Raw genomic sequence first — 15171 nt, forward strand, 5'->3', positions numbered from 1 at the left:
GTTGGATCGTGGGGAAAACAAAAGACACCAGGAGGAAATTGTGAGTTGCTTCATTCTCCGAGAAGGAAGAAGCGATTAATTATCCTTTTCATATAGGGCTGTATTAAACAACATGTGGAACTGTACAAATATTATACCAAAAATATTGTTAAGAAAAGGTGGGAATGCACAAGCAACACAAGAATGCTGTTCCTGCACCTGTCGGTCATCTCCAAGAAACTGAAGCTTTGAGAGTCTCAGTGGAGGGGCTTAGATCAGTACATCTTTATTGGGTCCATGCATCCTCATTTCCTTCGCACTTCTGTCCTTCATGTTTTATTTAAATCTCTACAGCACACTTAATGCAACTTTTTAAATCTGCAGGTTTTTAATACATCCCGTGGGAGCTTACAGAAGGGGTTGGTGTACAAGATAAACGGGTAACGCACGAGGAAGGGAGAGAGCAGCTTAAGCAAGTTTTAAACAGTTCTTTTGGTATTTTTACTAGAACCTGCAAACGCACCAATTTTCACGTACTTTCTCTCATATTCAGCACTTTATTTTCTAGCCTTACCGTCATGTACTGTTGATTTCGTTAAGTTCTTAAAATAATTTGTAAGACATAGCTTTTTATCTTACGTACTTGTCAAACCTCTTGTCATTTTGCAGAGTCACATACATATGTTGCCTGGACATTTTATACCACCTAAAGATCAGAGTGGTGCTGCATTCTGGCCAGTAAATTTCTTATTTTGGCTACTTCATCAAAATCTGGGCAGTTTCTGTATATATAGAAGGTAGAAATGGAAAATGAGAAAAAATATTTGAAAGGGAATATATTGATTAATTACTAAATATTTTATTCACAAAGGGTCAATAACTTGGCAAGATAAAATTATTATTTGTATAGTTTTGTCTGAATGAACGAAAAGAGTGTGGATGTATTGTTTGTACATATTGTATATATTAAAACAAAGAGATATGTGCATGAACTCAAGAAAAAGAAATGAACAAAGCAAAGCATTAGTGGCTATGGTCTGTAAAATGAAACAAAAACTTTATTTCACTATAAGAAACTTTATTTTAAATGTTCTTTAGAAGAACATTTTTGCTAAAGCATGACTAAATGGCAAAAAAAGAGCTACTGTATTTAGACTTAGGAAAAAAAGGCAGAGCAACATTACTTTAAAAAAATAAAAAAAAAAAAGAAAAAAAAAAAAGGATATGTTTACATTTGATTTGGCTACCAGGAGTTTGGTTTGGTCAGATTTAATTTATTTATTCCTTCCTTCTTTTTTCTTCCCCCGTCTTTTTGTTTTTTGGGTTTTTTGGTTGTTTTCTGTTGTTCTGTTTTGTTTTGGTTTTTTTGCCAATGGTGCCAAGTAACGTGAATGCTAATATTGCTTAAGAAAATTAAGTTACTTTTGCAAAGCAGATAATCATAAGAGTACAAAACCGTATCTAGCTTAACACCATACACTCACTCCAATAAAGAACACTTAGAATGAACATAAAATGAAAAAAAAATAGTACGAAAGTAGAAAAATGTTTCACATTTTCATATCTCCTGCTGGAAGTCAGAAAATGTAATAAAAATTGCACAAAAAATTAAAAAAAATTAAGTAAAACTTAAAAAAAGATGCAAACTGATCTTGTAGGGGTGTCATGGTATATTGCTATTTCCACATAGTGAGGAGCCAAAGAAATTAGACTTTTTTAAATTGAGCTACTACTTTAAAACTGTCACAAATTCTCGCCAATGGGAACCAGGTTCTGATCTTTATTACACGGGAATGTAAGGGAAGAGACACCCGAAGTCCGTGTCGTTGCTGTGGGTTACGTATGCGTGTCTGAGATCAGAAACTGCTCCCGCCCCTTTGGTTTGCTTGTGGCAGTTCAAAATTTCCGAATGGACTGGTGTAAATTTGAGATTGTTAGTTTTGGAATAGTTGTTCTTGCTTGATCCCGGCCACCAACTGCAATGTTTAAACGCAAGGCTTGTTGTGAAGCCTAAAAATATTCACACATAAGAAGCTTTTAAACTGGTGTCTTTAAGAGAAGAGTAAAAACAAAGATTGTGGCAAAAAAAAACTGGGGTCAGTGCTCTTGGTGCCTTTTCTATAATTGTACCTGTTTTTAATTACTTCTTTTCACTGCCAGCATTGAATTACAGTAGATGTGCTATAGCTCATTATCAGAATTCTCTTGTACATTTCTGAACTGCTGCTTTATGACCTGATTCAATTTCAAAAAAGGGAGAAAAGAAAAACGAACGGCCTGGCGCTCACACTGTGCCTGTGGGCAGCCTCACAGCCTCCATTTACTGTATGGAATTGGGACCGTAGCCGTTAAATTTTCCTCTCACGCAAAACCGGAACAGGAGATGCCGAAGAGTCTCCTTTGGAATGAATTGGAAATGCTCTGTATGAATACTGGAAGAACTCTGACATTTTGAAACGGAAATGTTGCTCCCATTAACCAATACGTGACAATATAGAATCGACCTTTTCCTAACAAGAGTAGTGACCTCAGTGGAAATGTTTTAACTCCCTGTCTTTTCAGAAAATGATTCAGTAATATACAGAGCTATTTCAAATTACTCTTCCAGATCCATGGGCCTGGTGGTGTATCGACTAATCTAGATCCTGCTTCAGCCAAACGTTTAAGCGTGTACTTGCTGTCAAACATGCAGGCAATTCCGCAGGCGCAACAGAACTACTTGCATGCTTTACGCTAAGTACAGCTTCCCAGTGCTTTGTTGTGTCGGGCCATAACCCTTCAGTGTATCACTGGGGAGTTGGAAAGACTCCCCCCGCAGTGAAGTGATTCTGCTCACCCTTTTCTTGGTTGTGGAACTTACATTTTCACGGAAGATGAGTAAGTGCAGCTTTCTGGGAAAATTTGAATTCCCAAGTGCCAGGAGCCAGATCTTCTGTCTTCTGATAATGGAATTGCTCCTTTGTGAAACACATTCGACAGCAGTAATACTGTGTGAAAGAAATACAGAATATAACATGAACCCCCTCTCTGGTTGCACGCTTACGGCAGTTCCACACACTAGTTGGTGCCCAATGGGGGGTCCCCAAGACTTGCATGTAAAACTAGTATAGATGTCTTCTCTTTTGTAAGTTTTATTTTTGTAACCGTGCATGTAAAGCATCACTGAATCAATGGATCTGTTGAAGAACTCAGCTGCTGGAACCATGCAAAATGTTTTGAATTGCCCTTAAAATATGGAAAATGTTTTCTGAATGCTTTATATTCTTTCTGCTGTAAATTAAAAACGAAGAAAATTTCCCCATACAAAGCCTGCGCCTTTCTTTAAACATGCCTCTTCCGTCCTAGTTTGAAAGAGTGATGTAGTCCTCTAGTTGCTCTAAGTAACTGTGAAAAAAAGTGTTTCTTCCTCTGCCTGACCTGTTTGTAAGTAGCATCTGGTTTCTTACGGGCTGTAATCTGAACAGTCCGCAGGCTACCCGCGAGCAGGGGCACAGCCCGCTAGAGGCAACAGCAACCCCTGGATCTGCCCAGTGTGTAGCCCTTGTCCAGTGAGTAAATCAGCACAACGGAGGGGACCTTTATCCCTCAGGCAGCAAACGCTTCCGGGTCTCCTGCTGAAGAGTGCCACTGCCCGGGGGTGCTCTGCAGCTCCCCAGCACGGCCCTGGCAGCCCGGTTCTTCTCCGGTCCACAGGCCAGCCCAGAGGTCCGTGATGCGGCTCTGCGCTGCTGGCGGCTCCCACGCTGGCAGCTGCTGGACAAAACCTCTGCACGCTGGCCACCTGCCCTGTTTCTTCCCCCCGGGGCCCTGGCCCCAAGCAGAAACGTTTGAGTGTTGACCACACTCCTAAAGCACAAATGAAAACCATTTGAAAACCACAGACACTGGGTACCCATCTACCCATAATATCCAAGCTTCAAAATAGAGGTTTTACCAAGATGACTATGACTATGCAAAAGCAGTAAAAAGATCCATTTGTCCTTAAAATACACATTCTGCCCAGCTGCAGTTAGCAACCTTGTTTGGTGGAAATGAGTTTTCAAGGCAATATGCTGTAGTTTATCAAATTTGGAAACAGTCAGTGAAATTACATAAGGTGATGTAACACTACATATTTGTAAAGATCTCACCAGCCCTTAGATGGCCTCAATTCCGGTTAGGTTTTCTAACACAGCTTAAAGCCATTCTGTATGATCATATATACGTGGCGGATCCACACTTATCTATGGGCGAGTAGCTTTTCTGAAATCAAATTATTTTCAGGTCCCCTTCAGCAGACAATCTCTGTATGGGGAGGGTGTCTGGGCTTCTCACGAGAAACCACACACGCCTAGTAGCGGAATGTTAAATCCAACGTTGTGCACAAAGCAGAGGTGAATCTTAGTAGAGTTCAAGAGGCCTGCAGGTGCAGAAACCTAGCTTAATAACACAGTAATACCAATAACAGACTTAATAGCTAACTATTGCACTGAACAGATGTGGAAGTTACACAACCAGCCGTCCATAGTGCAAAGTTTGTACCCGACTACAAGCCTAGCCTAGCAAGGAAAACCAGCTCTAATTTAATCATCTGGCCTGTGAAAGACTGATAGTACTATTACGAGCAAGTTCTTCCAAAACCCAGGACCACAACAGAAGATGAGATTTCGTTAAGAGTTTCTTCTGGACTACAGAGAAACAAGTTTAATTATGTTTCTCTTTTAGAATAAATCAGCATTTAACTCCCCAATTTGCTCACAGATGCTTCCCAGATTTTCTGTTTTACATGCCTATTAATTCCTGGGTTGTCCTTCAGCATTGTGCTGGGTTGACCTTTGCTAGAAGGAAAGCACTACCCAGCTGCTTGCTCACTCCCCCACCTCCCCCCTTCTCCCCAGCCACATGGAGGAAGAGAATTGGAAGAGCAGATGTGAGAAGGAACACGTGGGGTAAGATAAAGGCAGTTTAGTAAGTGAAAGAAAAAAGGAAAAGAACAAAGATATGAACAAATGCTGCAAAGGCAGGGACTCACTACCTCCCACCAGCCTTCCGATACCCTGGAAAGACCACCCTCACCCCACCCAGCTTTATTGCTGAGGGTGACATTCTCTGGCGTGGGTTAGCCCTTGGGTCTGTTTGGCACAGCCTTCCTGGCAGTGTCCCTTCCAGCCTCCTGCCACCTGCCGCCTGCTCCCTGCGGGGCCGGGTGCGAAGCAGAGGCCGCACGATGGTCTCAGAATCGCCGCATGGAGTGAACAGCAGTTCAGGCGCCGTGTTTGCTGGTAAGGCAATGTAACGTGCACCAAGCTGCATTAACACACCACAGATGGCCAGAGGAGCAGGCCACGTCGTGCCCAATCGTGGGTGTGCTGGGGGGGCGGGGTGGGGGGGTGCGAGTACACCCAGGCACCGCTGTGAGCTGCATTGGCCCGTCTCCCCCGCAAGGCCGGTGTCAGGGTCCCTGCAGAGCAGCAGCACGGCAGGCCCGCCCAGGGCCCGGCACCCCATCAGAAGAGCCGACACAGCGACACCTCCGAAGCCCTGCAGCGGCGGGGAGCCGGGGACGGTCCCCGCCACAAGTCGCCCCCTGCCTCCGGCTCTCGCCGGGTCCCAGCCCACGCACCCGCCCGCAGCCCCCACCGCGCGCCCGGCCCCGGCTCCCTCACGCATCGATCGTGGTCAACACCCCCAGACCCGGGCATTGTGGGGCTGAAATGCGAGTGGGGGGCGAGGGGTGGCGAGAGACAGACTCCCCCGCGGGGCTGACAGGTCGGTGACAGCCCCCCCCCCCGACCCCCGCGGGGCTGGCAGGGCGGTGACAGCCCCCCCAGACCCCCGCGGGGCTGGCACGGCGGTGACAGGACCCCCCGACCCCCCTCGTAGCAGGGCGGTGACAGCCTCCCCCGACCCCCGCGGGGCTGGCAGGGCGGTGACAGCCCCCCCCCGACCCCCGCGGGGCTGGCAGGGCGTGGCCTCCGGGCCCCGCCCTGCCGGAGGCGCGCTCCCCGTGCCCCGCCCAGGCGTGTCGTCACATCCCGGGCGCCGGCGGCGCTATGCGCACTTCCTGTTGGGAGCCGCCCGGGACGCTCTCGCCGTGCAGCGGCCCGACCCCACCGGCACGATGTGAGTGCGGGGCGCCGGGGGGGGACACCGGCCGGCGGAGGGGGAAGGGGCAAAGGAGCGGCGGCAGGGGCAGGCCCGGGCCCTCGGGGCGGCCCGGCCAGGCCCGTGGGTGGCGGCTGGGCGCCCCTGGGCGGGCGCCGCCCGCGGGAGCAGCTGTGCGTGCGTGGAGTCGTGAGGTGTGGCGGGAGGCCGAGGCTGAGCTCCCCTGGGCCGCCGCCTTGTGCGCGGGCCCGCGGGGGTCCAGGTAGCGTCCTCCCGGGACCCCCTCTGAGAGCGCAGCCGCGCAGCCAGAGCGCTGGGAAGGAGCTTTCTGGTGACTGGTCTGTTGTCGCGCCTGGAACCCTTGCCCTCGGGAAGAGGTTTCATTTCCAAGACTTCCGTCTGGGACCAGCAGTGAAATGGCGTAACAGGGCGACTTAAGCACCAAAATGCAGGAGCAGTTATATGGTGTTATACGTGGGCTGCTTTTGGGCCTTGTCACAGGCTTCCTTGTTTGCTTGTTGTGAGTGTACATATTCGTTCTAAATGTAAATTAGAAGTCAATGTGCAAGCATGTAAATACAGCCAATGCTCAGATTCAGCTCTCTTGAGTATCAGGGTGCACTAAACAGTACACATTTCTGATGCAGAAGTAAATGAAAACATGAAAGAGCAAGTTGAGTACAGCTAGTTCTAGAGATGTGCAACAGAAACTTGGTAAAGGAATGAAGAGGGTGTGAGAAGTATGTTCAGAGGCTCTCGCATCTGTTACAGAGATTCAGGGTGTTGGAGCTGGTAAGAACTCAACTGTCTGAGATTATGAACTCAAGGTTGAACAGAAGTAACTTGTTGTACGTGCTGGATCCTTTTTCCTTCTTGTGCTTTCTCTTGCTCAGTGTCAGCTGTTTCAAAAGAATAGAGACAGAAGCAACCACTGGGAAGGCATGTGGTTAGGACAACCGTTAAGTGTCTGTACTTCAGGTTTTGTAAACTACTGTAGCTTGAAGCTTAGTATTTCTGTTGATAGTGGAAAGCAAGAGCACCCCCCGAGCCCAAACTGTAGAATGTTTGACTCCTGTGACCCATCACAGGAGTTGTCGTATGCTTTATGGTAAGCTATAGTATCAGCGAGCCACTGTTGTCTTTGAGCATGTCAAGCAATTCATTGGCAAGGTGTCAGGATGCTGCATGACTTATGCCTATTGTCAGCTGTTAAAACATCGCTTTTCCAGTAGGAAACTGCCCCATATTTATTCCAAGGATAAAAGTTCCCTGTTTTCACGAATGTCAGGTAACTTGTGTGCTCTAAGCATATCCACTTAAAACCAAAAACACAATCTATCAAAAGTTGAACAGAATAACGATGAGTTTCTTTACTGCAGGTCAGCCAGCGCCCCTGGAAGCTCAAATGTGGCTGCTGGCAGTAATCGTCGTCTTCAGCAGACTCAGAACCAAGTGGATGAGGTAAAAACTCTAGTCTCATACCAGTGTGATGGCTTTCCTTCAGGAAACCTATATAACTAGAGGGGATATTTTGGCCAAAGCACTTTCCCCTTCATTATATGAACGGGAAGCCTAGTATCATTCAGCTTACTTTTATACTTGTGTTGTCTTAACTCTTGCAAAGGTTAAAAACAAAAAAGAAAAATCAGTTGGAGTGGGGGAGTAGAGAGAAGTTACCAGTGTCTAAACATTAGCTGCAAACTAGGTGCTTGAGAATTTGGCATAAGATAAAAACTGCTGTTCCTGTAGAGAACAAGCTTTTTTCTCATCAGTAGCACTGAAGGCTGACCACCAAATACAGCACACCTAGATTTCTGGGGACTCCAAAAGCCAGGCTGGCTACTGACAGTGTTTTTTGACATACAGTTGACTCATGTTTATGTGCCTCAAGTCCTGCTGAAGCAAGTCAGGAATTATTCCCCAGGTTTAAGGGAATGCCAGTGCTACTGGGACTGCTGACATTTTAAAGTATTAAGGGCTTCAGCTGCAGGGGAATTTCATGGTTTTGTTTAAGCTTATGACTGCATACACTAAAAGGCAATAGCTCCTACTCCTGAGAAGAGAGCATCAAGAATATTATGGGTTGCATCTGTTGCCTGCAGTTAAGCTCCACAGTGGGTGATACAACTGATAACTTACAGTAAGCATTAAACTGATGCAGGTGGTTGACATCATGAGAGTGAATGTGGACAAGGTATTGGAGCGAGATCAGAAGCTGTCGGAGCTGGATGACCGTGCTGATGCGCTGCAAGCGGGAGCTTCCCAGTTTGAGACCAGTGCAGCCAAGCTGAAAAGAAAGTATTGGTGGAAGAACTGTAAGGTAACTCTGACTTGTATACTTACGCTGTGCACTATTGCTGTTAACACTATTACGATCTGCATCTCAAAAGGCAAAAGTAAAAGTGACTTTAGCCAATGTTATATAAGTTATAGCACTTACTTTTAAAACACAGTACGGTTGTTAGGTGAGGTAGCTGAGAACTGCATTACCAGCTGTGCTGCTTGATGCAAGGCCTTGTCTAAGATGGTAGCAGCCAGAGGGAATTGCCTTGGTAATCTGAGGCTTCAGGAAGAAAAACACCAAAAAGGAATAGGTTGAGTTAATGTACAGGAAGTATTGAAGGAGCTCGCTCAGGATCCTGTACTTGCAGCTGTTGGCAAGGGTTGGAATCTGCTTTGGTGAGCAATGGAGACAGTGGAAGATGTGATGTAGGCAAGAGTAGAAATGGTGTTTAATTGTCCTTTACTCCTGCTTGTGCAGTCACCTGAGACAGGCTTTGCATGGAGGCACAACGGGAAGGAGCCTGTTGGTCTGCTCTGCCCACGTACACAGCCTGCCATTGCTGAGTGGTAGCAGAGAATCAAGCTTGCTTACTGAAGGAGGTCTACTTGCTGTGTTAGTTCTAGCATGTGGTGCAAAAGTACCTTGCAGGGGCTGTTTTACTGTACCCGAAGGGCCAGTTAATGCTGCTGCATGGTTTGTAGTGAGTGTTGTATGGCTTTTTTCACAGATGTGGGCAATATTGATAGCTGTTGTTCTCATTATCATCATCATCATCATCATTGTTGGTAAGTTTCACCAAAATGGGGATTTCTCATAGAGTTGGAATAGATGGTGTTAATTCACTGCCTGGTACAGTTTAACAAAGCCAGGATACTCAACTGAAAGTACATACAATGTTAATTGGAAATAGCAGTGTCTGCTTTAACAACTGCTGCCTGCTGTGAGTGGTAAACTGTGCCTGTGGTGGAAGCTCTGGTAGCTCAAACACCTGGGTGGAGCAAGAGGTGAAAGTGAAAACAGCTGGGACTTAAACCCAAGGTTGCTCCCAGTTTCTACAGATGTGTTTTGCAGAAGTGTATGGAGAAATAACATATGCCTCCCTTACCTGAGAACTGTTTCTCTTCTGCCCCAGCTTCTTCCTAGAGGAATCCTCGTTGGTGTGGCAGTTCCAAGTGCACTGCTGTAGTAGGTAGGTGGCTTTCAAGTAGAGACTGCTGCTGGGTGAAATGGTGCTAATGTTGGGTCAAGATAGGCAAGTCAGGAAAATACAGTTCTGCCTGTAGTTTGAACTCTCATGTAATCCCCACATATTTTGTGGGAGGACAAAGTGTCAGTTTGTGCTGTAGTACAGTACAAATGCTACAGTAACTGTTGGCAACAGGGTGAGAAACACAGGTGTGCAAGAGGAAGGAGACCTACAAGTAGGAAAACCAGCACAGGGAACTCCTAAATCCCTCTCTGTCTCTAGTCTCCTGAAGTCTTGAAATGTGGGATTGTTACAGGGAGGGGCTGCAAGAGACTGTCCTTTGTCTAACTCTTTTGTTCTTTTTGTAGGCTGGAGTGTGTCTTCATGAGTAATGGGAAGAAACTCAGCAGAAGATGCCTGTCTCCAGCCTCTCCACTTCAAACCTGCTGTATTTTCAGCCCAGTTACTGCTGTTTAAAGCAAGCCTGTTTTGATTACTGAAATGTTAGCTAGCTTTACCTGGTTGCCTTAAGACACTCCTGTCACAAATTACTAACAAGCACAGCCTGCCACTTCCACAGTGCCTTGAGAGGGGGACACAGAGCTGGTGAGGAGGACTGGGCCTCAGAATTCCCACGGTGGGTGCTGTAACGGGTCATTGTCTTGGTAGATGGTTTTGGGGTTTACCCTCCCTCCTCCTCACCTGCCTGCCCCTCCTCCTCGGTGCCGGGGGTGGGGGGCACCGACCCGTGCCTTGCTGGGAGTGCCCCCGCTCCGGGCTCTCCCCCGTCGGCCCTAAGGGAGCAGCGGGTTCCCCTCCCCCACGGCCCGCTCCACCCGCCGGGCGGGGGCGGCTCCGCACGTGGCGGCGGGGCGGGCGGGCGCGGGGACTGCGTGCGGTGGCGCGTGAGGGGCGGGGCGGTGGCTCCTCTCCCCGCCCCGCCGCGCGCCTTCTCTCCAATAAACCGTTTCCGATGTGGCCTCCGCCTCCTCCTCTCTGGGCGGGGCGGGGGCGCGGCGCACGTGGCCGCGGTGTGTGGGAGCGGGGCCGCCGCGTGCGGCCGCCCTTACGTAACGGGGCGGGGGCGGGGTCGCGGCGCCTCCGGGCGGCCTGTGGCGGGGCTGGCGCGTCCCTCCCGGCCCGGGGCGGTGGGGGGCGGGAAGGCGGGCGCGCTCCTGCCGCCTCCCCTTGAGGCGGCGTTCGTCTCCCTGAAGGAGACCCGTGGGGCCCCGTCTCCTGTCCTGCACCGGAGGTCGAGGGTCCGGGCGTGCCGAGGAGCCGGGCCGTGACGGCCGGTGCCCCTGCGCTGCGGCCTTTCTGCAGGTCGGAGATGGACGTGGGCGAGCTCCGAGGCGGCAGCTCGGAACGCGGCGCGAGCGGGTCAGCGGCGGCTGGGACTGGGCGAGAGGAGGCACCGGGCCCCGCCGGGCGGGAGGGCGGGCGGCGGGGGCGCGCAGACTTGCCTGTCGCGGCGCGGACGGGAACCGGCGCCAACGGGAGCGAGTTTAACGGGCCGGAACTCGGCGGAAGAGATTTCTGCGGCCGTGAGTCGAGTGGCTGTTCGGCTGGAAGCTTCGTGAGGCAAACCAAAGTTAACAGGTAACTCCTGCCCGCACTGTGCCTGCCTGATCCGGAGCGCAGCTGTACGGGCAGCTCCTGACTGCAGCCTGTGGGACTGGTTGTCCCCGCACGTGAGCTGATGTGCTTCGCTCTGGCCGGGTCCGGGTGGTGGGGCTGGGCGGCCGGTGCCGCCGCCCGCGGCTCCTCTCGGGGCCGGCTCCCTCCGGCGCTGCCCGGTGGCGGACCGCGCCGTTCGCAGCGGCCTCGCGCGGGGATTCGCTGCTGCCGGTGCCGCGCGGCGCCACGCGCCCTGCGCCGCCGGGGATTGGCTCAGCCGGCCGCGTCACTGACCCCCGGGGCCCCTGTGTGCGCCTAAGCTAAACGCGCACTGAGCGGCCGCAAAGGGGAAATTGCCGAAACGGTGTTTCCCCCCCAGGTTCAGATTTTCAACGAGGTGCTAATTTATTTTTTTTAATGAAAATGATTAAATTTTAATTAAAAAAAAAGTTCGAGAGTGATGTGTGCAGTGTTGCACTGGCACATAAAGTTAACATGCAATACTTATTTAGTGATTTATACAGTAAGACTATGATGCTAATAAAAAGCGCCAAGTGGATAAAAGTTATTTAAAATGATGGTGTTCATACCTAGTTTGTAGGGTTAGGATCAATCTGTGTTTTGAGGGTATTGACTGCTTATTTTTCAGTCAGAAAAATAAGCAAAAGTAAGCAGAGGGAGATTTTGCTTGTTAATCGTGCAGCTGTTGAGGCCAACGACTCTGATTGAAAGTATAATGAAGACTCCTGAATCCCATGAGGAACGAAATTTTTGCATCAGGTGTATTTTGAGGACCTCGTGTTTCACCTGGAGTGTTTATAATCAGATGCCGACTTCAAGGCTAGAGAGACTTCTATCCATAAAGCATCCGCATCTATTAATGATCTTAATATCAGTAAGATTTAGAAAATCTGGAGTAAACATCAGCCTATTTTTAGTTGCTAAGCATCTTAGTAAGCAGGTTGGTTATGGTGTGACTTTGCCATCCATGGTATGTTGGAGCTGGAAAAGAGGAAGGCAGAGGAGAAAAGATTAAGCAGCAAAAAAGTGAGAAAGATACAATGGGGAATATAGTGAATGAACAGTAGGACATTTCCAGATATTCTGTGACTCTATGGCCAAGCCCATAAAATGTTAATTTAGTGACTAATTTTAATTAGTTGAGAGAAAAGCTCCTATACCAGAAGCCTCCAGTAAACGTTAACCTCTATTTTACAGTGAGCAGCTGAACTGGAGCCAGTCTCACAGAGATCTGATGATGATGATCCAGGAAATGAAAAGGTGTTTGCCTGAAGAGAAAAGGAGTTCCAGCAAGCCCAGCACCATCACTGCTCTCAACTATGCCTTGCAGTGTGTCCAACAGATCCAAGGTATGTGTGGAAAAAAATCTGGAAGCGTAGAAGCTATATAGCAGCTTGGTTTGAATAGACATGTCTGGCAACAAATAACATTAAAACAAATGAAAAAGCATTCCACTTATTCTGCAAACAGTTGACTTTCTGAAGCACTGTGGATTCGTTGCTTTTTTTTTTTTTTAAATAAATGTGTTACCTTTTTTTATTGAAATGTCCACCTACGGCTGCTCTTTCCTTCAGAATCTTATAGCTAATAGGTGCCTACTAATTACTTTCGGCATATATTGAAAAAACAGCATTCCTGTCCCACTTAGAAAAATTATTGGACAGTCCATGTTTTCCAACAGAACTAAGTAGCTGAAATTGTTCTTTTTCCATCACGTTCTGTCCTTTCTACTTCCTCATGATCGTTTTCTGTAACATAAAGAGGTCACTTCAGTAGTATAATCAGTATTCCTTTTTCCTTTGTCACTACACAGACCTTCCTCATCTCACCTTGGACTTCACCAAAAAGATGACAAAATTACAAGGGCTGTAAGAAATTATTTCAAAGTAGTCTCCTTACTGACTTCCTTGTGTTTGTTTTGCTTTTCCTGTTTTTTTTTTTTCTCCCCCAATTAGCAAACAATGACTTTTTCCAGGCTCTGAATGACCGAAGAGTGTTTCGGACAGATGTGATGACATACAGCATAGAAGAGTTGGTGGCAGTTGCATCTGAATACACTCCAAAAAACACTGTAAGGAATTCAGGCGCACTCAAGGAGTTTGCCGCTTGCCATTTCACTCTCTATTTAGTCTCCTTACATCGTTTTATGGAAATAGAATGTGTAAAATTGAAAAGCCTTCAAGTTTTAGCCAAATGGGACTTTGTGTTTTTAAAGGTAGAGCAAGGCTACTTCTTGCCTGTGCTGACTCAGGGTACCCAACAGCAGTAAATGAAGAAATACCTATTTTTATTTTTTGGCCAGAAGCAACAAAAATCTCTTTGAGAGTCTTATTTGAGAATTCATTTACAGCACAGTAATCTCTTGAGACAGATTTAGCAGAATGTTTTCAATATAGTTATGAGGGACTTTGGTTTCTGTTTGTATTCCTTGATTTAATTTTTTTTTGTCTTGATTTGCGGTCTGTGTCATGCTTTCTGGCTCTGCTTCAAAGAAAAGAGTTTTTCTTGAGATTCAGTACTGTTAGATGCCATATCAGAAATATTGCAAATGCTTTCTACTTGAAAAGTTCTCAGAATATGTTTGCATGTGGAATTGTGGTGAATACTCTGTAATTTGGGCACAAGTGTGTAGAGTAACAACCAGTTATTCTGGACAACGGCAAGCATCACTGTAATCTGTTTCAGTTTTGATATTGCAGTCTTATTAGCATTTGTAAATCACAAGTAAGCTACTATAGCTTGCACACAACTTTAATTGGACACTGACTTAAGACCACATTTTTGAACCTCTGTATTAGGTTGCTGTGTGCGGTGGTTTTGGGTTGGTTTGTTTGTTTTGGGGTTGTTTTTTGTTTTGTTTTTTTTTATCCTTACAGTAGTGATACCATGTGTTGGGGGAGGATTGCCTTTAACAGAGATTATTTTCCAGGACACATTTGTGGCTGTGTTTTCGTTGCTTTCTGGACGCATAGTGCATATTTCTGAGCAGGCAGCATCCATCTTAAACTGTAAGAAGAAAGTGTTGGACTCCTCCCGGTTTGTAGAGCTGCTTGTCCCTCAGGATGTGAGTGTGTTCTACACACACACCGATCAGTCCCACCTGCCGCTTTGGAACATGGAAAGTCAGACAGGTGGGACTCAGCAATACTCTTGACTGCTTTCTGTGTCTTTCTGCTTTTGCAGAATGAGGCTAGAATAGTTGTTCGTTTTAAATGCTTATGCTAGCAATATACAAAGGCCACACTTGCTCCCTTTCCACTTTGAAAACTTGAGTAGCTATGCAGCTAGTCCTAGCTGGTCTCCTAGAGGCTTGACTCTCACGTGGGGTAAGTGAAAGGCAGATGCTTCATCGCTTTGTGTTCCATCTTACTCATTCCAATTACTGCTGCTTTTTAAAAAGAAACTAAAGGTCTAATTGTGAGTTTCAAGTTGTTTAATCTGCATCTTATTGTTGCTTAGATGCTTTGTCTTTATGGTCTGCTTGCAGCCTGCTCTGAACATAGCCCACTGAACCCAAGTTTTAAGCTGACTTGCTATTTAATGCTGGATGTACCTAAACGGTGACTTTTGAGTCCTGTGTTACTTGTGAGCAGTTCAAGTGTAGCTCACATGCCAAGGCCATGTCTTGTGCCCACCTAGCCGTGGGGCTCTTTTGGCATCAGAGGCTGCTAATGCTAACGTGCCAGGGATTCTGCAACTTGGAAGCCAGTCATGTGCCTACCCACCAGAGCAGTGCCACCCCTGTGGAGTTGTTATTTTCTCACCGTGAACTGTTACTGAATTCTTGTCTCCTCATAACTCTTGACTGTGTATTGTTTTTGGTACGTGACTCATAAAATGAGGGATTTTTGCCTTTCCTTTCCATAATGACACAGTGGGGAAAGGAGTTTTTTAGATCATATGTGTTTCCTCTGAATTTAGTTCCAGGTCAGCCACTTCTCCAAGAGCGAGTGGGCTGGAGAAGAGAGATAACATTTGAGGTGGGAGCAGACTGTTGAAC

General features: G+C 47.3%; 2 protein-coding genes and 1 long non-coding RNA gene across 14 annotated transcripts in view; 2 read left to right on the forward strand and 1 right to left on the reverse strand.

Annotated features, from left to right (window-relative positions):
- Nucleotides 1-5991: 5991 nt before the first annotated feature.
- VAMP3 (vesicle associated membrane protein 3) lies at nt 5992-10512 on the forward strand. Its single transcript, XM_075113914.1, has 6 exons — nt 5992-6081; nt 7443-7524; nt 8225-8383; nt 9075-9132; nt 9480-9536; nt 9902-10512. Coding segments are annotated over exons 1-5 (312 nt in total). The 5' UTR covers nt 5992-6079; the 3' UTR covers nt 9491-9536; nt 9902-10512.
- LOC142066477 (uncharacterized) lies at nt 6641-11137 on the reverse strand. The gene is made up of 4 exons (XR_012663717.1): nt 10997-11137; nt 9453-9561; nt 8504-8626; nt 6641-8350 (listed from the first exon to the last, which is right to left on the reverse strand). It is a non-coding gene; the product is annotated as an uncharacterized LOC142066477 (long non-coding RNA).
- Nucleotides 10746-15171, forward strand: part of PER3 (period circadian regulator 3) — a 44093-nt gene continuing 39667 nt past the window's right edge. For 7 of the 12 annotated variants that reach the window (XR_012663714.1, XM_075113904.1, XM_075113901.1 and 4 more), the window contains exons 1-4: nt 10747-11132; nt 12369-12520; nt 13127-13242; nt 14101-14302. Coding sequence is in view for 9 of the 12 variants with exons in the window: in XM_075113904.1 (XP_074970005.1) it covers nt 10864-11132; nt 12369-12520; nt 13127-13242; nt 14101-14302 (739 nt within the window). In the remaining 3 variants the exon portion in view is untranslated. Of the gene's footprint in view, nt 11133-12368; nt 12521-13020; nt 13040-13126; nt 13243-14100; nt 14303-15171 lie in introns of those variants that run through there. The other 5 variants (XR_012663716.1, XR_012663715.1, XM_075113899.1 and 2 more) reach the window with 4 other exon arrangements.

Source organism: Phalacrocorax aristotelis, chromosome 19, assembly GCF_949628215.1.
Source record: "Phalacrocorax aristotelis chromosome 19, bGulAri2.1, whole genome shotgun sequence".
NCBI lineage: Eukaryota > Metazoa > Chordata > Aves > Suliformes > Phalacrocoracidae > Phalacrocorax > Phalacrocorax aristotelis.

What these genes read in the sequence shown, in the direction of transcription:
- VAMP3 (XM_075113914.1), top strand. An exon ending in CTCAGAACCAAGTGGATGAG is followed by an intron (nt 7,525 to 8,224) that starts GTAAAAACTCTA and finishes AAACTGATGCAG; the next exon opens with GTGGTTGACATCATGAGAGT. An exon ending in ATTGGTGGAAGAACTGTAAG is followed by an intron (nt 8,384 to 9,074) that starts GTAACTCTGACT and finishes CTTTTTTCACAG; the next exon opens with ATGTGGGCAATATTGATAGC.